The 24504-nt window shown below is 38.9% G+C and overlaps 2 protein-coding genes across 6 annotated transcripts; both read left to right on the forward strand.

Annotated features, from left to right (window-relative positions):
* Positions 1-142: 142 nt before the first annotated feature.
* GTF3C6 (general transcription factor IIIC subunit 6) lies at positions 143-7344 on the forward strand. Of its 5 annotated transcripts, XM_074896167.1 has the most exons (7): positions 143-247; positions 1151-1231; positions 3329-3392; positions 3946-3990; positions 4122-4235; positions 6706-6848; positions 6938-7344. In XM_074896167.1, exons 1-7 carry the CDS (start codon positions 182-184, stop codon positions 6968-6970), a joined length of 546 nt encoding a protein of 181 aa, XP_074752268.1. In that variant the 5' UTR covers positions 143-181; the 3' UTR covers positions 6971-7344. The 5 variants fall into 5 exon arrangements, with proteins under 5 accessions (XP_074752268.1, XP_074752263.1, XP_074752264.1 ...); XM_074896162.1 differs by having other exon boundaries at positions 6706-7344; XM_074896163.1 differs by having other exon boundaries at positions 4125-4235; positions 6706-7344.
* Positions 7345-10346: 3002 nt separating this feature from the next.
* Positions 10347-24059, forward strand: RPF2 (ribosome production factor 2 homolog). Its single transcript, XM_074896161.1, has 10 exons — positions 10347-10460; positions 11481-11613; positions 12427-12464; positions 13185-13224; positions 16451-16532; positions 16626-16702; positions 17858-17957; positions 22503-22605; positions 23235-23379; positions 23678-24059. The coding sequence occupies exons 1-10, from the start codon at positions 10438-10440 to the stop codon at positions 23855-23857; spliced, it is 921 nt and encodes a 306-aa protein (XP_074752262.1). The 5' UTR covers positions 10347-10437; the 3' UTR covers positions 23858-24059.
* Positions 24060-24504: the final 445 nt, after the last annotated feature.

A 24504-nucleotide genomic window follows, 5' to 3' on the forward strand; every position in this document is an offset into this window, starting at 1 on the left:
TCCCGTCCCACTGCCCCACAGTCGCCGAGGCAGGCGCCTCACTCCCGCCTCCTGCCGGGGGCGGCTGGTGCGGGCGGGAGGCGGGACCGGCGGCGGGACCGGCGGCCCTCTAAGATGGCGGCGCCGGGCTCACGTGGTGGGCGCTGAGGCGAGGAGGGGAAGCGGGGTGTTTACTGGCGACATGGCGGCGGCAGAGAGCACGGAGGAGGGCGGGAGGAAAGATGGAGTGGAGGAGGACGAGGTGGAGGTTGGTGGGTGCCGACATCGGGACCCCTTCCCTTTCCTTTTCTTCTCTTGGAGCGCCGGGCTGACGGTGGGGTCGAACACAGAGCGAGCTCGTTTCCCTGGGCCTGGCGGCTTTCTCTGCCCCTGCAGTGGTCTTGTCCCGAAAGCTGTATCGGTTTGGCTGTTCAGCTTCAGGTTTTGTGGAAAGCAGCGTTGGCAGAAGGCACTCTTCCACTTACAATTGCTTCCTACCCCCGTGACATCCGAAAATACAAACTATTATTCTTCTATAATGTACGTTCATGGGTGCTTAGTAGATGGTGATTAGTGAAAATTCTTCCTTGAATAAAAGATTTCTCAAGGTGCCTATTTTTTTTTTTATTTGGTTTTGCATTTTCCTCATCCAGAACTGTAAGGAATTGCAAACAGGAATTTATTTCAAAGCAATATTTTACGAAGAACTAAAGGTAACCATTTCACGCAACATGTTGCTAAACATTACCTTGCGCTGTTGTGTCTTGGGTAGGTACTAAAGGGTTGGAAAAATGTATTTTGGAATATGTAACTGGTCATACTGTTATAATTCCAAAATCATTTACCCATATATCGATCCTCATTTTTCAAGGGTGAAAAAAGAGCTCTCTTCCTAGTTAGAAAGAAAAAGCCAAGAATTTCAGGTGTGAAACAGGTGTTTGATGGAATAGTGGGTTACTGCATTTCCCTGGGTATTGCAATATCAGGCTGCAGTTTTCTCTAGACAAAATGTAGAATAAGTCAGATTTGAGGTCTGTTTACTCTGAATGTCTGGGTCTTTGTATACTGTTGTTCTTGGGTTTTTGTTGTTTTTGGGGGGGGAGCTTCTGTTTCTTTTTTCCTGAGTTCAGATATATCAATTACAGATGTATGTTATAAACTTACTTTGTAGGAGCAGCTGGTCATGGTGGAGCTATCAGGAATTATTGATTCAGACTTCTTAGAAAAATGTGAAAACAAATGCAAGATTTTGGTGAGTGATTACAGCACAATAGGAAAGGGGTAAGTCAGTATGCAAGTGAACAGGGGACTGAGGCTGTTTCTAAATTCCTTGAAGTCAGTAACGTTTTGATAGAGATTTATGGGTACTGTCTTGGCCATGGATGGCTGCATGTTGTGGGCTCTCTAATTCAGAAATGACATATGGCCTTTGAATATAAATATAATATTTTCAGAAGTACTTATAAGCTAGGACCATTATCGGTAACCCTCTGATTTCAAGCTCCAAGTTTATTTTTTTAAATTGTTTATTTTTCACATTCAAACAAAAATTAAGCACACTTACAACTTGAATACAGCTGACAGATAAAGCCAAAACCTTTCTGAATCTGTCTGTGCTGTATCTTACTCGTATCCAAATCTACCTGCGCTCATTCCACAGAGGAAGCATTCCTTGAGATTTTTCATAACAGACAACTGTTGTTAAAACTCCGATAAAAGATTCTCCTTTGTGTTACTCTGTTTAGCTTTCTGTGATGCCGGTCTCGTAAGGGGAAGACAGTCTCCTTTTGTGCATAGTCCAAGGAATGTAAATCAGCCAAAGAAGTAAAGTTTTGAATATTAAAAACGTTAGTGCTTTTGCCTAGCACTGATGTGTTAATTTTTTAATTAATTTCCTGCAGTTAAAAAAAGTTCTACGTGTTAGCTTGATGCTATTGATGTTCTCAACTTCTGCAGCAGGAGAATCCCAGAGCTTAAATCTTGCTGATCTTGGATAATTTCATTTTTTTAAAAGTATGAGAAAAAAAGTGCACAAATTCCTATTAACCTGTTGTATTTTATGCAATTTACCATATAGTGCTTCAAAACTTCTGGTGTGTGCTTGTCTTCATGTCCTGAATAACATTGAGGTTCACAAGGTACTATTGAAAGGCATTTTGTCTTGATTAGCGTATTCTGTTCAGGCATTAATTTTCATCAAAATACAGTTTATATCTTATGTTAGAATAATGAGATCGTGGCCTGTGTATTTTGAAAAGTTTTGCTGTAGAGAAAGGAAGTGAGCTGATCAAATTGCTGCCTTACTCTCAGACTCCTTGTTTAAAAAATGAAAATTAGATAACAATTTCCAACTCCTTCACAATGTAGACACGCTGTAATCACAGAAGCTTCTGTGACCCTGCAGTTGCACTTCTGGTGCTGGTGTAATGCTTTATGCCAGACTTCTTCACCTTCTGTATTTTCCAAAGACTTTTGAAAGTAATTGGAGCTTAGAAAATAACGTCTTTTTTCATGCAAATATATATATTTTTTGTTTGTTTAAAATGGAGGTTAAATTAATTTCCCTGAGGAAGTAACAGCACTTTACATTTGTTTACTGTAATCTAAATAGACCATTGACTACAGTTTGATCTACATTTTTGATTCTTTTGAGCATACTAGAGCATTTTCTATACCAGTTCAGCATTGTTGGTTTTGTGGTGATTACTGGAACAGTATTATCTGGTATATTTTTTGTGTTTAATGTACTTAAAGTAACACATATGATGATAGACTGAAAAATTGTGATTACATTTTATTTCTTTTAATGGTACGCTAATTCTGCAGTAAGATTGGTTAAACCCTTTGTAACAGTTATCACTGCTTAACTAAGCCTCCTACAAAAATGGAAAGAAAACTCCTCCCCCTGCCCCCAATGTTTAACATTACAGAAGATCTTAGGGTCAATTGTAATGACTAAAACTACTTTTATTACATTTTTTTGAAAACTAATAAATATTAATTTAATTACATGTCTTGCCATTCTTTCAGGAGTCATCTAGCTTCTGTAAAAACATATTCTCTGCAGAATTGTCTTATCCACTTTCATAAGTCCTGTTTTAAAGATTTACTTTTCTTCGTACAAAGATGACAGTTTGAGAAAGCTTTACAGTCAATCCATTCCTTCTGGTTTTTTCCACATTTACTATGTCATGGAATATTTATTTTACTGTTATTACCTTATGTTTTTTAAACTATTTATCTCTTGAAGGAATTGATGTAATCTGGGATCTGCTGTATCTCTCTTCTCTCATATTGTCTGGGCTAATAGAGAGACCTGACATCTGTGCAATTTTCTCTCTTTTTACAGGGAATAGAGACAGAGAGGCCCATTTTACAAGTGGACAGATATGTATTTGCAGGAGAATATGAAGGTAAGAAAAACTGCGGATAAAACCTCTCCTTTGTCATGTGACCCAAAGAACTTCCTTAATGTCAGTTAATTACACTGTGAACGGGGAGCATGGTCCTGTGAGTTGCTGAAGTTCTGGGTGGTATTTGTACAACCATATGGAGCAGCACCAGTCTTGAGTTCACTGCTAAATTAGCCATACATCCTTATTACTTACTGGAAAGTATGCCTGGAAAGCTGACTCTGGGGTGCACTAGCAGGTCAAAATGTGGGATGTAAAATGCCTTAAAGTGCTTGTTGTCTTCTGTATAAGCAGGACTGGCATGTTGTGCCATCTAGTTCTCCCATTTGCCTTGTGGTGTCAACATTAGTCTGGAAGAAGATGATCTGGAATCTTCCTGTGTAGTGACTCTTGATGGTGGTGATATTCCTGTCTGAGTTGGCAGTGTGGTTACCAGTGCTGGGCCTTTGCAGGGGGCTGGATGTCAGGATGTTCCCAGAGCTGTGCCAGTGGGTGAAGTGTTTACAGCTGATGGAAATAAGTCCCTAAGAATTTCTCACTTTGTTTTCCATAGATACCTTGGGAACCTGTGTGGTTTTTGAAGAAAACACAGAGCATGGTAACTGTGATTTGATGTCCTTTTTGTTGTGGTAGCCTGGAAGGTTAAAAATATTCATCTTGTTTCAGCTGATAGTGGAATACATTATAGTGTTGGTTTTGGGGTATTTTTTTTTTCTCCTCTCTTCATAGTAGATGCAGAAGGCAACCAAAAAGTACAGCTGAAATACAAGTGCCACACAATGAAGAAGCTGAACATGACACGGACACTTTTGACGGAAAAGAAAGAAGGAGAAGAGAATGTTGGTTAGTGCTTCTGCTCTTATACATAGGGATGTGGATGGACTATGCTTAGGAGTGTCAGCCTTGACTAAGTGTTTGATTCAAGAGCATGCAGGAAGGTAGAGGAACTTTCTTCTTTAGGCAATAGATGTGTATATTTAAAAACAAAAATACAAAACACATTAAAAAAAAGATATTCCTTCTGACCAGTGCTGCTTCCAGAAGTGGCTAGTAGGAGATTCTTGCAGAAGAGTGGGAGAGCTGGGCAAACATATGCTTATGTTCCCTGGTATGTTTCTTATGTTTCTGTCGTTTAAAGGTTTTGGCCCAAGTTCTGAAATCAGAGGTGCTGTTTAGTTGGTCTTTGCTGAATTTTTTTTAAATTCTTTTAAAAAATATTTTTTTTTACTTCCATCCGTTTTTCTAATGACTTGAGTTTCTGTAATTGTTGAAAATCTACAATACCCTTAGTAAGGAGTTCCATGTTATATGTGCCACAACTGAATTGTTCTTAGTGAGTTTAGTTAACTGTAAATTCAGTAACTTACTTGCAAAGGCACACCTAGCAGACCATTCATATTGATTCTCATTCTGTAGGCAGAGCTCAGTGCTCCTATGTTTGCTTTATTTCATTGGTGTTTTTTCGTACGGAAGTAAGTGCTTTTACAGTCAGATGCTGAATATCCTACTATATATAGTAGTATTCATTAGTAGTATCCTGTTGCTTTTGGTTGCTCTTTTTTTCTCAAGTCAGTGTTTCTGCTTCATAAAGAATAGGTAGCCATTTTATATTAAATAGAGGCAGTCAGATGGACATTGGTCATAGGTATAACATGAAATGTCATCTAAAATCTAATCAAACACAAGCATTCTTATCAACACCATGTACCATTTCTTCTCTCCATATGATTAAGTAGATAACATTAAACAAACTACTATTTTAAAAGTATAGTAGACTAGAGAATATGTTGCTTAATGTAAAGGCCTGTTTTGTTCTGGAGAAGCAATAATGATACTTGATGAAAAACAATTTGTTTCTGTACCCTGACAGAAGTTTAATGTTGTTGCAGTTCCTTTGTATGCACATTTTGTGAATTGGCAACATGTACTGCCTAAAAATCTAAGTGGGAGGGGAATCCCAGTTCTATTTGGAGTCCGTTTGATACATGTTAAGAGCTTGATATACTTTTTCAGGAGACAACACAAATTCTTACACTGTCTCTGTCATTACCTAGCATACTGCCAAATGTTCTGAGATTTAGGTGAACAAACATTTAATTCTCTTTATTGCATTTGTAAAATATTTTAAAGTTATTTTGAGAGTCTAAGGGTGGTGTCTGACACCTAAATACAACTGGAACTGCCATACTGGATGCAACCAGAGGTTTTAGTCCTGAATTTTATTTCTGACTATGGACAGTAGTAAATGGGCCTGTGGAAAGCAGGAGGAATGGGGGACGTATACATGAGTAATCCTTTCTTTTGGCTATCCTTCTGGTGTTCAGCAGCTGATAAATATCCTGACAAGAGTTTTCATCTGGACTACTGTGTCTTTACTCCATAAAGGCTCCATCATCTTCACTTGCTTTTTGAACCTGTCTATACCTTTGACTTCTACCACTTTTTACAGCAGTTAGTTTTCAAATCACATTTCTGTTGTATGGAAAAAGCACAACTTGATTGTAGGTTTTCTTGACTTTGCTTTTGTGGTTGTTAAAAATGTATGATCTGGTGCTTCCAGTGAGTGCAAGTTACTTATTTTGTTATCAGAATTAGGAGATAAATCAATCCCTACTTGTTTTCCCCATATGGCCTTATAAACATTTGCCTGCTCTAAGCTGTCTCCTCCAAGTAGAATTCTAGTTGCTGTCTTTTTTGTTGTTGCTTTTTTCGTGGTTTTTGTTGTTTGGGTTTTTTTTAAGTCTCGTGCCATGTAGAGTTAACTTTGACCAATTCTTGTTTCTCTTTTCTAGTTTTACAGTATGGGTTGAGCAGGGCACAGTACTTGTGATGTGAACATAACATAGTTTTGTATCTTGACATTCATACTTTCCTAATGCTTTTATCTCCCTTGTGACTGCTCTTTAGAGACCAAGCTGGTGGCATCAATGAACCATGCACAATGCCTCCAGTATCTGGATAAAAACTTGTAGCCATATGTCTTGGATAAATTGGTTTAACCTATGCATGTTATTGTTAATTTATCAACTTAAGTTTCTCTTAATTTTAAGCTGGTCTTTCTTTATCAGATGCCTTTCTGTTATTCATAGCTTTATTTTTCAAGGAAAATGAATAGTTTGAGCCCCATGGTAAGAAACTACCACAAAACTTAGCGTTGGTTCAAATTTTTGAAAGATATCTTTCTATCCTAAGTGATTCTTTTGCTTCAATGTTGGTCAGGCTCAGCCTTAACAGTGAACTTAAACTAACAAAAACCTGCTGTTAACTCTGAACTCCTTTTGTCACTAGTATCAATTTTCCTTTTTTGCATCAGGTGGAGTGGAGTGGTTACAGATCAAAGACAGAGATTTTTCCTACAGCAGGCCTAATACAATTTGCAGCTTTCTGCGTGAAAAAGAAGATTCTGAGGAGTCAGTTCAGGCCCAAGACAAACTGACTGAAGAGTCAGAGGGAGAGGTGAGTGGTGAAGGAAATTCTGACATGAATTGTGACCTGGAGAAGCAGCACAACTTGGAAATAGATGCCTCTCTTCCTCTGCCTGACAGCCCTGCTTCTGGGGCAGAGGACTCCCTTTCTGAGAGTGTTGCCTTGGATGATGCCCCTCCATGATACCAGCTCTGATCTTTTCAGGATTTCTTCACAGAGTTAATGGGCCAACTTTTAAGTGTCAACTTTTATAGGCCATGACATGATTTCCAATTTATCTGAGCAATTAATAATGGAAAAGTAGACATTGTGTTATTGTGAATTGCTCTTATGTTTGGATTATAGCGGGGAGGGCTTAAGTGTTTTTTAAAAATGCTGATTGGAAATGTACGTATCTCTACCTCAGAAAAAGAAGAGGAGATGGTTATATAATTTAAAAAGCCCCAACCTTAGAAAAATGTTGATGTATTGTACAGTCTGGGACATTTTGTAAAAAGAAATAAAAAGATTAATTGTTTAAAATGAAGTCCTGAATTTTTCAAGTATAATTTCACCTTCTGCATCATATTCAGCCACATACTGTGTCTGTTCTTGTACTGCAGTTATTGAAAGAAAAATTCAAGTAAGTGTGGCTTTTATTAATTGTTTGACTCATCAAATTGCTTAGTTTGGATTTTCTCTAGTGTCCTTTGTCCTTTTGTCGGATCTTAGAAATCCTTCGTGTGGGAAGGGACTTCAGGAGCTCTCTTGTCCAGCTTCCTGTTTAAAATAGTTGCTCAGGGCTTTTGTTCAGTCAAGTTTTGAAAATCCCTGTGGACTAGTCAGCAACTGAAAGCTAGGTCTTAATGAAGCATCTGTCACTCTTCCCCCATTTTCTATATAATATAACCTGTTATACAAAAGGAAATCTCTCTGGTCTGCCCCCTCCCAGTAACTTCTTGGCTCTGATCTTCTGTGGCATCTTTCTGAAGGTTTTTAGGCCTAAAATCCTGTACCCGTGCATCAGTGGTTCCCATACTCATCCATGTGACTGTATTGTGGCCTCTAGCTAGTCTGTAGGTTGATACTACATACTGCTACATCATTTATATTGTCACATATTGTTTCACATAAAAGCTGACTATGTGGTGCATTGATATTTTTAAACACACAGCATTTTTTTAAAAACTTGAAACATTTTCTTCCTGACCTTTCTTCCTGCCTTTCTCTGCCTCCCTCAGAATAGTTTAGCTGCAACAATGCTGTGAGGATGGGAACACCTAATTAATTTCATCATAATTATGTAATACTTTAATTAGTAATGATCAGAGAAGCTCACCCCCAGCGTTGTTCACAGCACTGGATCAGTGAAGGTAAGTCATCAAAACAGTGCAATGGCTTCAAACCATCAATCCCGCTATTTGTTTTTTCTGTGTAGAAGCAACTTGAAACATGACAGAAGGGGGGAGGCAGGATGAAGAAGGTGAGGAAGGAAGGAACACGTTCTGTACACCTCCAGCGTGGGCACAGGTCTCTCACATGGTAGTGTCTGCGTTTCAGGTTTCAGGGAGACTGCTTGGCCTTCTCTCTAGGTTTAATTGCAGTCACAGAAGTTTTAAAAGCATTGTTTAAACTTGATTTGTGTGGTGCTGATAGAGGAGAATTATAACTGGAATAACGATCTTGGGAATGTTACAAACTGGTATAATGTATGCTCTTGTCTGCAGTGGGGAGCGTTTGTGGTGCTGGGCTGCACTTGTTGACAGCTGAACCTCCTGCTAGAGGGACTGAGTGTGCTGCAGATGGAAAAGGCTCGCTGTTGTAGTTTTGGCTGCTGACAGCAGAGAGGTGCTTCCCAGTGTTTATTCTGTGTCAACATTGCAAGTTTCACATTTTGTTAACCAACTGCAAAATCTGTCACTATGTACATGTAAATTTTTGTATTATGTGCAAGGAGTATTGTAGCAGAATTGGTTTCTGACCTTTTTCAGCTGTTTCTTTGTCCTGGTTTATCTGGGAATCAGTTCAGGGTTTTTTAAAAAATTTTATGTATATCGTAAACTATGAGTACTCATAATAATATTTTTCAGATTGAAAATATTTATAATTCTCAGACTTTTGTTTCTGTTGTTATTAGCCCTAACTTCTGCAACTATACTCACTCTTCACCCATCTTTTCCCCAGTCCTCCCAGAAAGCCAGTGCTATGAGTCCGCTGCTGCAGATAACAAATTTTTCAGCTTTAGTGATTTTGCCTGAAAAAGCCCAACAAGTTATTTCAAGTACAGTTCAGAATTGGTGTGTGGAGTAAAAAGGGGTGTTGGGTAAGTATGATAGCTGGACAGTAGGATTACTGCCATAATCATCCTTGCCTTGTTACTATATATTGCTCATGTCCCTGTGCTTAGACACAAAACCATCCCAATCGTTCCTGTGCCATTTTCTTTGCACATTGTGGCAGTTATCACTGTATATGTGTTCAGCACCTCAAAAGAGATTTTTAAAAAGCTTTGGAGAATATTCAGGGATGCCCAACGTAGAGAAGCGAGGTGCAGCACATGAAGTGGTTTAACTTACAGGAAGGCTGGGTGATAGGTATATTCCAAATTGGATGTAGGTAGACAGAGGAAGATTTTTCTGCTGTATAGGATTTTGCTGAGTCTTTTGGCTTTCACAGAATCACAGCATTGTATAGGTTGGAAAAGATCTTGAAGATCATCCAGTCCAACCACTGACAGTTCCCAAATAGAATCCTACACCATACCCCTCAGCGCTATGTCGAACCAACTCTTAAACACCTCCAGTGATGGGGACTCCACCACCTCCCTGGGCAGCTCATTCCAAGGCCTAACAACCCGTTCTGTAAAGAAATGCTTCCTAATATCCCGTCTAAACCTTCCCTGGTGCAACCTGAGGCCGTTACCTCTTGTCCTTTCTTACACCTTCAGAACTTTGGGAACAAATGTAACAACCGGAACAAATTTGAACAACTCTGACCAACTGATTTAGGCCTGCAGGCTTTGAAATTGACAGAATCTTTTTAGATTAAGAGTAGATGCAGGTTTAAAAGTGATGCTACTGCATTAGGGATTTTAGGCAGAAATACATCTTTAGCATTTGGTTTCTATTATGTGTAATATTTTATTAATATACATAATTATATACACATAATTATATTTTAGTAATATAATAATTTCTGTTGTGTGTAATAACTCCTAATAGTTGCATCCATCTTTCCAAATAAGTAAATCTGGGGGGAAACTGGGATTTAAAGGGCATGCTTTATCTGCACCACTTCAGTGGGGCTCCCAACGCACGAGGGAGGAGAAGGTGGATAAGCAGGTCAGAAACAAGCGGCTCGGCCGCTGCCGCCGCCGCGCACGTTGCGTAACTGCCTTAATATTTGGGCGTTAATTAACTTGCACCCGCCGCTGGGCGGGGACTCTGCCCTCTCGGGGCGGGAACCCAGCGCGTGCCTCGGCGGCGGTGGAGGGCGCGCGCCGCTGGGAGGGTGGGGCTTGTTCTGCGCATGCGCGTTCTGTGGTGCCCGCCCCGGCCTCGCCCCTTTCCCGCGGCGGATGTGAGGTACCGGATGATGGTGCGTGACGGCGGCGGCGCGCGCGTGAGGCGACTCGGCGGCGATGGACGCGCTGGACCGGGTGGTGTGAGTGTGGCGGGGGGGGGGGGGCACGAGGGGACGGACAGTCGTCTACTCCCGGCCTGCGAGGGCTCCGGTACCGGGCGTGGGGTGCTGCACGGATTCCCCGGGCTCTGAGAAGCGAGAGCGGGCTCTGCGGAGGGCCGGGGGCGCCCAGCAGCGGGGCGGCTGTGGGGCCTGGGCGGCGCCGGCCTGGGCAGGCTTGCGGGGGGCAGACCGGCAGAGAGAGGCCTGCGGAACGCGGTGTGAGAAGGAAGGAAGGAAAAGCGAGCGCTGCCGTCTTTTTATTGGTGGCAAAACAGCCCTCGCTCAGTTGGTAACTTAAAGGAACCGTAGTGACTAGCTGGGATTGAATTTATGTATTTCTGTACTCTTAAAAGAACTATCTTCACCTGTAATTGGAAGTACCTGTGTGGGGTTTTCTGTTTGTTTTCTCTATAAAAGAAAATAAATATCACGCGTCACGGAGAAGATATGAAAAGCTTTACATTCATTTAGTGGAGAAATGTAGTACTTAAGCCGTGTAGTTATTTATGTAAGCTCTGTCCCCTGTTAAGGCTGGTGTATTTCACCTGAATAATGCACAGTACTGCTCTCTGGTTCCTCCCAACAGATATGCCCTACTTGAGCTTTTCTTTGGATGCCCTTGATGGTCTTTGAGGAACTTTGTTTTCTCTTATGCAAGTCTCTGACTTGGGAGGAGGCTGTGGTGAGGAGAAGCTTTCAGCCTGTCTGTACAGTCTGTGGGAATTCTGGTATAGCTTAAGCTCTAAATTTGAAGAAACTGAAAAGCCAGAGACTGAAATTGCCTTTCCTACCTTGAGGAGACAGAGAAGAGGAGTCACAGTAAAACATGTTAATCCAAGACTGGGCTTTTAGCATTGATTGTAATTCTGCAGGTTCGGATTAGTTTGAATCACTGAAACGAGTTACTTGAATTCCAATTCTTGTTTTGCTTTACTGTTTTCCGTGGTGTTCGGTGTTGTTACTAATATTAAGTTTTTAACTGTTTATTTATTGTTACAGGAAGCCTAAAACTAAGAGAGCAAAAAGATTTCTTGAGAAGAGAGAACCCAAACTTAAAGAAAATACAAAAAATGCTATGCTCATTAAAGGAGGAAATGCTAACTTAACAGTGACTGAAGTGCTTAAAGACATTGTAAGTTGTTTGACATAGTATGCGACCTTCCTTTTTCTTTTTTCTTACAATTTGAATATTCTCTCCTGCAAGATCAATATTTTCATACTCTTCCCCATTGCCCAAATCTCAGACTGACTAGTACTCCAAAGATGTCATTACCTAGCTTTAGTGGAGATTATTTTCTTCCAGTTTCTTCTTTGCCAGAAATTTTGAGTTTATTCTCTTCTTTATTATTTTTTCCATGATTGTCTAGTATATAAGGTGAAGTGTTGCAAGTCAATTTGAAAACAGGAGAATTAGATATAGAATTGGGACTGGATCACTCAGCTGAAGTCATATCCCAGAATCCTGTAAACTGCTTGTGTGTACTGATAGGGAGCTTTCAGCCTCTCCTAAAACTTAAACTTTACTGTCTTCTAACTTCATACCTGAAAACATTATACCTGTTCCTACACTCTCTTCTCTCCTTCGTCATTTTCTTACCATATTATGCTAATGCTAATCAGGTTTTTGTTCACTCTCTGTTTTTCCTCATGCCCCTAGAAGCAGAGAGATTCCATTACGTGGCTTTGATTTCAGCTGTTTCTCAGTTATTTTGTTATTTCTTAGTTACTAGAAGTAAGTTCTTCTGCAATTAATTGGGAACCGAGATTGCTATCAAGTTGAAGGGTGTTACTGTGAACAGGGATTTTGAGGTGCTGTCTTCTAGACTTGCACAGTTACTTTGTTTCATGTGATCATATAAGCTGTAAGGCTTTAGAAAAAGCAGTGCCATTCACTTAGGTATATTAGAGATAACACATTTGTTATGTTTACATTTGTCTTTTGCAGTATGCTGTTAAGAAGCCTTTTGCTGTACTGTATAAAAAGTAAGTGGTCTCATTTTGACACCTTTGAGTCTTTTGACAGCTTTTGATAATTTCAAACATGAACAGAGATGCTGGCTAGCATGGGGGCTTGAACAACGGGAAGGGTTGCAAGAGGTGGCTGAGATTCACTGTAAATTTCAGTAGACTGAAAACAAGCTACATGTGGTCAGTGTTGGTGCTGATCCCACTTCTGTGCCAAGTGTTACAGAGCAGGATTCAGCAAACCTGGACAGCTGGCTTCTCTGACTGATGTGTGCAAACAGCTAGCGAGGTTCTGTGTCAGGTGGGTAGGCTGGATTTCTTGTATCCGAAGTCTTAAAATTTCAGTTACAGATTACAGGGATAGCTAAGTCTTGCACAAAATGGGAGCCCACTACCTGTATGGATGTAGTGCCAGAGTCATTAATTGTAATAGCTGAATTTAACATTAGATGAACAGACAAAGGCAGTTATGAGGTGTCACTGGTGGTGATGGTCTGGAAGTCAGACCCCAGGAGGCAGGAAATGTGGAGGATGGCAATGGTGGCCCTGAGGTTCTCCTGGCAGTATTATGGCTCATGGTTTGAACTAAAACTGAAGCTCTACTGCTGGAGTTTCCAGTAGAATGCAAAATTTTAATGTTATCAGAGAACCAATTAGAAGTGCTTATCTGGGTCTGTTTGTTTTTTTGTTGTGGAGTTTTTAAAATTTCTTTTCCCCCTTTGTTTTTCCTCCTCTCAGGAAAAATATTACCAGGCCTTTTGAGGATCAAACCTCATTGGTAAGTATAAGCCACATCTTATCATTTTACAGCCTTAACGTCATGAAGAACTTTGTTGGAAGATAATTTTCTATTACTCTATAAGGAACTAGATGAGAAACAAAGTTTATAGGGTGTTTGGATAAGTTGAATGTAGGGCTATGTCTAAATTTGTGGTGTCAGTAGGCAGATTTTTCCTCCTGCTGCAAGATAGAATCAATCACAGAATCATCTAGGTTAGAAAAGACCTTGAAGATCATCCAGTCCAACCATTAACCTAACACTGACAGTTCCCAACTACACCAGATCCCTCAGCACTATGTCAACCCTACTCTTAAACACCTCCAGGGATGGGGACTCCACCACCTCCCTGGGCAGCCCATTCCACGCCTAACAACCTGTTCTGTAAAGAAATGCTTCCTAATATCTAGTATAAACCTTCCCTGGCATAATTTGAGGCCATTACCTCTTGTCCTATTGCTTATTACTTGGTTAAATAATGTTGTGAGGACTTGGTCTTTACTGTAAATGCACGTTTCTGTAAACTGCCAGGTAAATTTAGGAGTCAGTAGCACTGTTATAAGTAACAGTGCTTGATAGGAAAGGAGTAATAAAGCGTTTTATTTTGATTTTCTGAAAGTCTTCTAAAGTGACATAGCTTGTGAACAGCTTGTTTCAGCTTGGTGAATTCATAGATTAAAATAGCTAAATGGAGGGTTCATAGCTTTCTGTGACTTCCTTGCGTTTGTATAGAGGAAAAGTCCAGCAGCGTGCTACGTGAAAACATGCTGCACAGCTGTGAGGTGGTCACTGAGAGTTCTGCTCCAGCATTCAGTCAAGAACTCAATTCAGTCAAGCACTCAGTTAAATATGTGTATTTGGCCTGCAGAGAGGTTGCAGAAGTGGTTCTTCAGAGGTTTGGAGGGTATTTTGGAAGGGGGTGTGTGTTTGGAAATAAATTTGGTGATATGCCTTTGTCTGGATTTGGTGTTGATTCAGTGCTTTATGATCAAAATAATTTATGAGCAGGAAGGCAAAAAATAGAGGGGCTAATCCTAAGATTCTCACACATGCTTGCACTTCAATCATAGTGTCACTTTAACTGCTGAAATGTGTGTCATAAAAGCAGTATATGTATTTCCTTCAACAAAATGAGAGAAAGGAGATTGTGATGTACAGCTGTGATTTCACAATAAAGACAAAAATTAATTATCCCAAAATAAGTTGTTTGGTTCCCAGTGCTCATGATTTGGTAATGTTTCCTGTGTGCCACTGTCAACGTACAAAGGGGAATAAGGGTCAGCTTTCCAATGCATGAGGCAATTGTTGAAATAACTCACTGAAAAACTGGGAATTTGGGGGTATTATATTAAAGCTGTGAAGAAAAAAAAGAATGTATACACACCAGGCACAAGTGTACTTTCTTGTCTAAAAGGGGCTGTGAAAATGAAGGGGAAACATATCTAAGGAAACTAGCTGTAAATAAAAAGGGAGAGGAGGGGAGACATAGCTGAAAAGTAAAAGCAGTCAATAGTGAGTGCTAGAGGAGTTGCAGAAGTTGTATTGAACAGTTGAATTAAAACATTTTTAATGTAATAAGATCAAAAAATCATTGTGGTTGCAGCATAGATAGACCAACATTGAAAGTTACTTAATCTGCATTAATACCGATGCTGATGTGCTCTTGTTCTGTTCTTGGCATGAAGCCATCCCCAAAATACCGTGAGTGGAATGGAAGACTTACTGTAGGCAGCGAGGAAAGATTTGCACATAATTTGCTGAAATTAAACCTTTTACAATCCCATAGCTGGATGACTTGGTTTTGCAGTCATACAGGAACCAGCTGATCATCAGCTGACCACTGGTTTAAACTTCTGATAATTTCTGGGAAAACACGGCAGCTAAAATAATTCTGATATTTTAAAAGGAGATCCTTCAGGGAACTTTAATTCATGTAACCTCAAAACAACAGTGTTGGGTCGTTGAGAACAGTGTCAACAAATAATCAGAGCCTAGAAAGATCAATCAAGTCAAATCAAGTTCGTTTGGTTTTTAACTTGGTTACAGGCATTTTTTTTAAAAGGGCGGTTTTGCAGTGTATGTGATATTGCAGTATATGCAGGACACATTTGAGGCATTTGAGTTTGTTGCATCTTTTTAATAAAATGTCATACAGCTGTTAGAGACTTTACATGCAGTGATTAACAGAGCTGTATGAGCAGGTGTTTCAAGGGGATGGTTCTGTTCTTGATCTGATTACAGTCAGTATTTTTCAGGGACCTGGTGGCAGAGCTCAGTGCTGAGCTGTGTGATTTGTACATACAATTAATCCAGCCTAGGATTGCACCCAGGGGTGTTTCTCCTGACCTCCCAGAGGGGCAGAGCTGTAATCTCTAAGATGCCCGTTGCAGGGGTGGGAGGAGATGCAGTGGCTTTTTCTGCTTCACAGCTGCTGAGTGCACATAGAGAAACTCTGGTACTTCTGGGAGGTACTGGATAAATTGTGTGGGTGTATTTAGAAACTACAGTCGATACACAGAACAAGGGGCTTGAGAAGCAACAGTGCATGAAAAGGTTTTTGGAGTTGGAGATCCTCAGAAAGAATTGTTGTAATGGTGGCTCTGGACATATTATAATATGTTCTCTATCCACCTGGAGAAAAGATCTTTTCTATGATAGTCACCACAGCCTTGGTTTTCAGTAGCATCTTAGTCTTAAATAATAAATTGACATGAAATTCTGCTGTAGTAGGACCCAGGTGTTGCAGATGTTCCTAGGCTTGCTGTTGAGGAGATTAACTGGTGGTTCAGGAGCTGTTAGGCAAAGCTAATATGTTTCATAAAGCTTAGCTGAGTAACTAAAGTGAGGCATTACAGCTGCAGCCAACTTGCAAATACTTACTCTTCAGGCAAGGAGAAGTGGTTGAAGGTATCTTATGTAGAAACAAGTAATGAAGATTTATGAAGAAGAGTATTACAGATAAAATGGGAAGAAAAAATGGCCTGACTTCGTCTTTAAGACTGCCACAGGAAAGAAAAACATAAATGAATTGTTATTTGAACCTTAAATCCAGCTGTCGGTTTTAGCTTATGTGGATCTGGATATGTTCAAAACTCTCCTGATAAGTGCAGTTGCTCTTCTCATTAAGCAGCTCTTAAACACACATGATTGTGGCATACACCTTCACCAAATACTTTAAACATTGCAAACTGGAACTCACAAGTTTTGTTCTTTTCATCAATTGTAGGAATTCTTTTCCAAGAAATCAGATTGTTCTTTGTTCCTGTTTGGCTCTCATAACAAGAAGCGACCTAACAACTTGATAATAGGTAATATGTCTCACTTGCGTTTTTTACTTGGACAAAAGGTCTAGTTTTCAATGAATATTTAAATAGCTGGATTTTCTCTTTTTACTTTCACAGGTCGCATGTTTGACTATCACGTCCTAGACATGATTGAGCTAGGCATTGAAAAGTTTCTATCCTTAAAAGATGTCAAGGTAAGGAATCACTGATTTCAGTATTTCAGTGACATCTACTGGTGGATATTTTTGGTGCATTGGCTTTTGTCATGCTTTGAAGGACAGGAGTTGTTTAAAAAAAGTGTTTCATGCAGCATATGAGGATTGATAATTTGTGTACCCCAGAATGTTATTTTTATGTTCTGCTATTTTGGTTGTTTTAAGCAAGCTTGCAACTTTATTTGCAGATTCTTTTTTTGACTTTTTTTTTCCTAATATTTTCCTTTTTAATTAAAGAATCATATTTATAAAATTCTTTACTCAGTTTCTGCTGATGGTATGTTCCTATGTAAACTGGCATAGGCTTTGAAAACTGAAATGCCTCTTCTCAAATTATCGCCAAAGAGGGTCACTCTGCTGACAGAGATGATTCTGAAACTTTATTTAGCTTTCAGTAGCACATAAATGCCAGTTTTCACAAAACTATAGTTTGGACAAGGTGCTAACATCCTGATTGTTTAAAACCAGATGAAAATCACCTTTTATGGCTGTTAGGCTCATTTTGGCAAGACTAAACCATATTTCATATGTGTATACTTTTGTATCAAACAGTTTATACATTACAAAAATCAGGAGATTTTATCATCCTTATTCTCATTGTATTGTATAAATTGAGAGGACAGTCTAGAGGGATAGCAATGAAATTACGGTTCATAAAGGTGAGTCTCCCCCTTGAATCAGATTGTGGTGTGTATCTTCATAAAACTGTTACTAGCAGGAAAGTTACAGTTAATTGTGTTTGTTGGCCAGAATTAAAATTAGGTGATTGATTGAACTATTGTTTTAGCCTTTTGTAGGTACTCTCCAGTGTCAGAAGTACAATAGACTTGTTTGCCTCTAATTTTAGTTTTCTTGTTAGTAGTTGCAGTCAAATTCACTTGTTTTCACTGGAAGGTGTTATCTTATACATTTTATAGTAAAGAATCTCTGTTTTTTAGTCCAGCACAAAGAAGAATACAATTCACCATCTTAAAAACAACTTCCTTCTATACATATACAGTGGGGAAAAAAGTGTCTGTTCCGTTCACAAAAAATTTTAATTCAGTGTTGAATGGCTAACCACCTATTAAATAAATAATATATTCCCTAACATGGTCTGAATTTTTGTTCCGTTTTAAAATTCTTATTCCACAGAACAGTAAATGTCCTGAAGGAACAAAACCTATGTTGATATTTGCTGGTGACATGTTTGATGTAAATGAAGAGTACAGAAGACTGAAGAGCCTTCTTATCGGTCAGTAATTTGATTATTTGAGCAGTAGGATTGCATAAATCTGTAGTAATATGATCTGTTGGGAAATGCTGGTTTGTCAATAAATATTTGCTTATGTTTAGCACAGAAAGAAAACAAGAACAGGCACTTGAAAATTTCATGTCACATGAAATTAAAGTTAACTAATTATCATGACTGATGGAGAGGGAAAAAAAGACTAGCCTAAAAGATTCTGAAGTTGAAACTGGATTCACTAAAATTAATTACTTTGATTGTGGGAAAATTCTGTCATTTTTCAAAAAGTGATCACCTTGTGATTGTACTGAATCATCACTTCTCTAACCAAGTAATATTTTTGAAGTATCTAACTTGAAATCAGTGGTTTAAGTTCAGGAAGTGGGATATTTTCAGGAAGTGGGATATTTTTGCTTAGAAAAAAGTCAGATCACTATAATGGAGCTTGTGTTTTTATAATGAAAGCATTTTCTGTTGGAAATTTAACAAATTCTAACAAAAGTGCATTAATTAGAGTACTTGGAAAGAACGTGCAGTAAAAATCAGCTGTAGATAATAGCTGTGTCAACTTCAAGGCAGGCTTGGAGCTTAGTAAACAAACTGGCATGAAGTTTTTTACTATCTCAAGGTTGGAGGCTCTGTAAGATAGAGCACATTGTGGGTTTTTTTTTTTCTGGAGGAACTACAAAAAATAATTATACTTCTCTTAGGGTAGCTTTTCAGAACATAGAAGTCATATGGTACTTTATCCCTTAGCACTTAAAAAATTTATATTGCTCAGTAGAACTAGATCTAATAAGTAGGATAGTATATTTTTTCCTTTTAATAGATTTCCTAAGAGTAGATAACTTTTTTTTTAGATTTAGTAAAGTACTGAGACTGACCCAATAACAACAGTTGTGTTCTTTCAGTTCCATTCTTGGGTTGTACCAATTCAGAATCTTACAACTTTGCAAGATCTCCCTTTCATATAAAATAAGTATTTGTTGGGCCCTTTTTTTCTAGGCAAACAGATAAATGAATGCTCCTTAGAAACAGACCTTAAAAATTAGATATTTTTTTTTTCCTCATTTATTTTAATTCCTTAAAGCAAGATGTTTCATCTGGAATGAGACTGAAAAGGGAGCAGGAGAGGAGAAAAATTTGCATCCTTCTCAATACAGCTGACTGGTTCTTGGGGGTAGATCAGAATAGAAAGGCTAGTAACTGTGCTTATAAACCTTCAAAGGTGGGTGAATATGAAGATAAATGAGTTTTAATACTGTGTGTTTATGTCACTCTAAATGAATATTTACAGTGCAGGAAGCAGGTGTGTTACTGTCTGAAGTGTATCTTGTTCAAGCATCTGCACAGTGTTGGTGACTGGCATCCAGATGTGCTCCTGCACCCCATGATCAAACAGCTCGATACCTTAAATGGACGACATGCATCATTAGACAGTTGCCAAATAACTAACTAGACTTTCCTGTCCTATTTCTTTTGATGTTCTTCTGCTCTTTCTCCTATTTATTTGCCTTTAATAACTCTGCGGTCAAATGTACTCAAATTGACACCCAATCTTTCTTCTTGAATGTACTCCAAGTACTCCAGGTCTTAATGTTCTGCTGACTCGTATGAAATACCTACATATAAAACAATAGACAAAGGAAAAGATTAAGGAGTGTAAAGGCTTGAAGGTATCTTTAACCAATTAAAATCATTTGGGTAATAACTTGACCTGCTTCAAAACAGCCCTTAACTAATAGGGAAGAACTGATTCTTTCTGTTCTTGCAGAAGACAGTGCTTTTAAGCTGCCACTCTATTGCTAAGAAAGATAGAAACATGTCTTTGTAACAACAACAGCAAATATTTTATTACTGTAGCAGTATTGTTGGGATCCAAGAGGGAATATTAGATGCTAACAGCTTCTTGTTGCCACAGCAGTGTGATGCCCGTGATGCTGGTGAACAACCAAGCTTTCATCGGCTTTTGTCATATCAAAAGGGTTTATGTATGTTTAGAATATCATCTTACAGCAGTTTCTTTGTAAAATTAAAGGCAAGGGTGAATTACTGTCTTCATGGTAACCAAACCCTATAGTCCACTTAAATTGTGAAGTGGAAGGAGTTATTTAGGAGAAATAAATGGCAGCTGCATTTTTCTTTAGAGACCGGGAAGACATCCCATTCTTTCTCTTATGCTTATCGTTGCCTGCTGATGTGGTAGCATAGGAATTAATTTACAATGTAAGTCCTTGGAATGCAGTTCATGAAATTCTAATAACTTTTTATGCTTGTATTTATAAAATGTTTCATCTCTTACAACACTGCCCGCTTGCTCGTTCTGTTATTGCACACCCATTTAATCCTAAAAATGGCTAGGCGCTACGTGACTTGCTTATACACTTTCTGAAATGTTGGTTTCCAGGAGACCTCTACAATTTTAGATTGATCAACAGCTTGTTCTTCATACAGCCTTCCTCACACAGACTTTTTGGAGTGTCTCAAAAGATTTGTGAATTCCTTGTGGCCAAGAAAGGGAATGGCTGGGATAGAGTTTGAACTCTACTAATGATAACCATAGCTACATAGGTTGCAGTGTCACCAGCTTTTGGATAAGAATTGATACAAAAAGAAGTGTATAGATTGATGTTCCAAAATAATTTAGGAATTTAGTTTGGAAACGAAAAGATCCTGTGAAGTTCTCTGCAGCAAAAAGTAAATTAGAAGTTCTGGAAATATGTTGAGGACAAGAGGGAGAAAACTAGGAGTGAAAAGAAGGGAGAAAACAAGTCTCTAGTCCAACCAAAGCAAGAGTTGTAAATTAAGAGTACATTAAAAAAACTTCCACTCTCTGGGTATACAGAAGTGTAAGGTTTCTGCAGCTGTTCAGCACTGCCAGGAAAGAGAAGTTTCTGACCAGCTGCATTTTGTGGGAAGAGATCATCCTGTGAGTAAGAAGATGTATGATGCCACAGGAAAACATGAAAGGGACATGTTGTCAATAAAACCACTGTGAATGTAAGCTTGTGTATCCGCAGAGAACTTGGCAAAGGGAAAATATATGCCAGAGGCAAACAAAATATTTTAGTTGCAACTTTTCCTCTTAACTACAAGCTCAGCCCACAAGAGGAGGACAGAGTATTTAATTGACCGAGGAAATTTCCTGGCTAGACTCCAGTAGATACCTGCCAGCAAGACTTTGTTTTGGATGTCACTCCAGTGCTGATACACTTGAAAAAGATAGTGGAGGAAAAGACAACTAGCTGACGGATCTGAAAATGGAACAGAACGGAAAAAACTGATGTGTTTTGCATTTGTTAGCAGTTCTCTGAAGTTTCAGCATTGCCCTGTCATGTTTATTAGCACACCTTGTTCCCCAGTGAAGGTCACATTCTTTCTCCACCCTCTACATATGTTGGACAGATTGCTGTGCTTATTGCAAGCTCTCTGATTGCACAGTCTTTTCCTCATAGCCCGGTACAAGAACCTCACTAGAGGCAGATCATTTTCTATTTAACCTGTATTTCAGTGTTCTCTTTGCAAACTAAGCAGATATTTGAAGTAGCTTATTTTTATAGATGTGTTGCCAATTAAATAGAGAAAATATTAATTGTAATGACATACTGCTTTACCTAAAGACAAAAGCACTTTGTTCTGGGGGAGATGTAAAAGAAACAACGTATCTCAACTTTTTTTCCAAGTCAGAGAGAGAAAATGTAGGTAAGCGTAGATAAGAGATAGTTCCGATCTGTTTTGTACTGGTTTTAATCATTCTCTACTCTTCCAAATCTGGCTCTGATTAAGAATCTGAAGTATCAGGTTTTTTTGAATGATGTCTTTAAACAGATACCTGAACTAATAATGGCTTCTCTGTATGGATCTGTTTAGCTGAGCATGAACTGGCATAAACACAAAGTAAGATACCTTTGATTTTTATGACTATAGAGCTGAATATTTAGAAAAGTAGACAATGTGATTATCCTATTTAGCTTAATAAAGCTAAATTACTTCTCTGAAAGTATATTAGCTCTTCTTCATACACTTATTTTTAGGTAGCGTGTGTTATCTCTGGGAAGACACTGTGTTATGGGCTGCCCAGGGAGGTGGTGGAGTCCCCATCCCTGGAGGTGTTTAAGAGTCGGGCTGACATAGCGCTGAGGGATCTGGTGTAGTTGGGAACTGTCAGTGCTAGGTTAACAGTTGGACTGGATGATCTCCAGGATCCTTTCCAACCTAGTTGATTCTGTGATTTCTGCACACGTTTGGTTTCACCAGTGCAGGAGCGAACACCTGCAATGTTAAGCTTCTCTCTCATGTTTTGACAGAGCTGCAGTTTTAAGTAGTGGCTATTTCATTAGATTCCCATTAAAAATACAGATTTTGAGAGCCATCCCATGTATAGCCTTGCTTAGTTAGATGCAGTAAAAATACCTGTATAGGCAAGGAGTTCACATCAGTGATGTGATGCAGGTCTGTTATGAAGTAAACCAATTTGTTATAGGCCTCTGTTGGTTTGATTTTTCTTCAGCGAAGAAACCTCGTGTTTATTCTTTTAAAATATTCTTTCAGATTTCTTCAGAGGTCCTAGTGTGCCCAGTATTCGTCTGGCTGGCTTAGAATACGTTCTGCATTTCACAGCTGTAGATGGGAAAATTTACATGCGAAGCTATAAGTGAGTGTTTTATGTATTTGTTTGCTTTTTGGTACACTTGTCAACTTTTCCCCAAATTTAGCCTGTAGTTGTGTAATTGAACTGGGTTGAGCAATAGTTTGTTGCATTTAAAACATGGAATGCACAGAGGTGTTCCAGCATAACACAGAGTAACTTGTACAGCAGAAGGAAAACACTTAAGCCCTTAACCTGCTGCTTCCATCCTTGTTGAGCTCCCCCTTCCAGTGAGGAGGATTGCTCTTCCATGTGGTTGGGTTAGTAAAGTGGTGTGAATTAACCTGTGTGAATTCATGTCTATTAATGCTCAGGGCACTATTTTGAATTTGAGGAGTGATACGGCTTTTGGGGTGCTGGGACTGAGTTTTAACAGTAATACAGATAATACTGGTTTAATTTTTTTTTTTTTTTAAGTTATATTAGGTTGTATTTTGGGTGTGTTCAGATTGTGATGGGACAGATTTAATATTTTATAAATTGCCACTGACAGACGCCTTTCTCAATAATAGAGTTAGCAGTAGCAATTTTTTTTAACAGTCTTCCGAACTACAGGATTGAACCTGCCCTTTAGGAGGACGGATAAATCTTTATCACACAGGACAGTGTTGATTTTGGTTGGTTTTCCTTTCTAGGGTGCTTTTGAAGAAATCTGGCTGTAAAATACCAAGAATTGAACTGGAAGAGATGGGACCTTCATTAGATCTGGTTATGAGGAGGACACATTTAGCTTCAGATGACCTTTATAAGCTGTCTTTAAAACAACCAAAAGCCCTGAAGGTGTGTACCTTGGAAAGTATATTACTTCCAGATCTATTTGTGAAGAAGAGCAAAAGTATTAGTAGTTGCATATTTGAATATACATTATATAGGCCAGCTGAGGTTTCTGGGACCACAGCACTTTTGTGGTGATCAGCTGGCATACAGACTTATTTCTGGAAGTTTATGGAACATACAGAACAAGTCTTAATCTCTAACCTCCAAACAGTGTATGTGGCCTTGCTTTTAGGGACTTGATTCTTACCAGAGCTACTGGCATTCTCTAATCAGAAATACTGATGTTGTTTTTGCCTTACAGCCTAAGAAGAAAAAGAATATCTCCCATGATGTGTTCGGTACAACTTACGGTCGAATCCACATGCAGAAGCAAGATCTTGGTAAACTGCAGACACGGAAAATGAAGGGGTTAAGAAAGAGATCAGCAGAGAAGTCAACTGAAGATGGTGGGCTTAGTCCCAAAAAGCCAAAATCAGCTTGATAGTCTGGAACAGCTTTGAAAACTCTTTGTACCTTCAAATTTAGTATATATATTGTAATATGTGTCAGACATTAAAGATTCAGCTGCTGTTAGCCTTAGTTTTATAAAAAATATATTTTAATGGTTTGTTATTTTAAAGAGAACATGGGGCTGTTGAGCTTTAGCATGGAACTTGGTTATTTAAAATAAAATTTTGATACAACTTCCTGAGTTTTCTAAAGCTGTTTATTCTCTTGGTATTAGCAAACACATGCTAGTCAAGCAGGTGGCTCGTTTCCCAAACAGTTTTATGGCCATTATGTTGGGAAGCCTTGATCAATCAACTCATCTTAAAAATTCTGCACAGGGCCAAAGTATTATATATGCATGATATACACAACCCAACTTCTCTGTTCATTTAGTGTTAATGTATTTCAGATTTTGTACAACTGCAATACTCTATAAACTGTTTTCTAAAGTGCAAACTCACGCTATTTGCCTGATGCCAGTCTATGTTTTTCAGTATTGCACCGAGCCCTACTTTACACTTGCAATATTGGGAGTGATTAGGGTGTTTTTACGGTGTTCATCACCATGGTAGCAAAGTGCCCAATGTTTGCTTTAGGCATAAATGAAACCTTTACAGTTTGAATTTTGATCTTTGATGC

This window comes from Athene noctua, chromosome 1, assembly GCF_965140245.1.
Source record: "Athene noctua chromosome 1, bAthNoc1.hap1.1, whole genome shotgun sequence".
Taxonomy (NCBI): Eukaryota; Metazoa; Chordata; class Aves; order Strigiformes; family Strigidae; genus Athene; species Athene noctua.

What these genes read in the sequence shown, in the direction of transcription:
- GTF3C6 (XM_074896162.1), top strand. Translation starts at nt 182, where the DNA reads ATGGCGGCGGCAGAGAGCACGGAGGAGGGCGGGAGGAAAGATGGAGTG. An exon ending in ATTTGCAGGAGAATATGAAG is followed by an intron (nt 3,393 to 3,945) that starts GTAAGAAAAACT and finishes TGTTTTCCATAG; the next exon opens with ATACCTTGGGAACCTGTGTG. An exon ending in TGAAGAAAACACAGAGCATG is followed by an intron (nt 3,991 to 4,121) that starts GTAACTGTGATT and finishes CTCTCTTCATAG; the next exon opens with TAGATGCAGAAGGCAACCAA.
- RPF2 (XM_074896161.1), top strand. Translation starts at nt 10,438, where the DNA reads ATGGACGCGCTGGACCGGGTGGT. An exon ending in GACGCGCTGGACCGGGTGGT is followed by an intron (nt 10,461 to 11,480) that starts GTGAGTGTGGCG and finishes TTATTGTTACAG; the next exon opens with GAAGCCTAAAACTAAGAGAG. An exon ending in TTGAGGATCAAACCTCATTG is followed by an intron (nt 13,225 to 16,450) that starts GTAAGTATAAGC and finishes CATCAATTGTAG; the next exon opens with GAATTCTTTTCCAAGAAATC.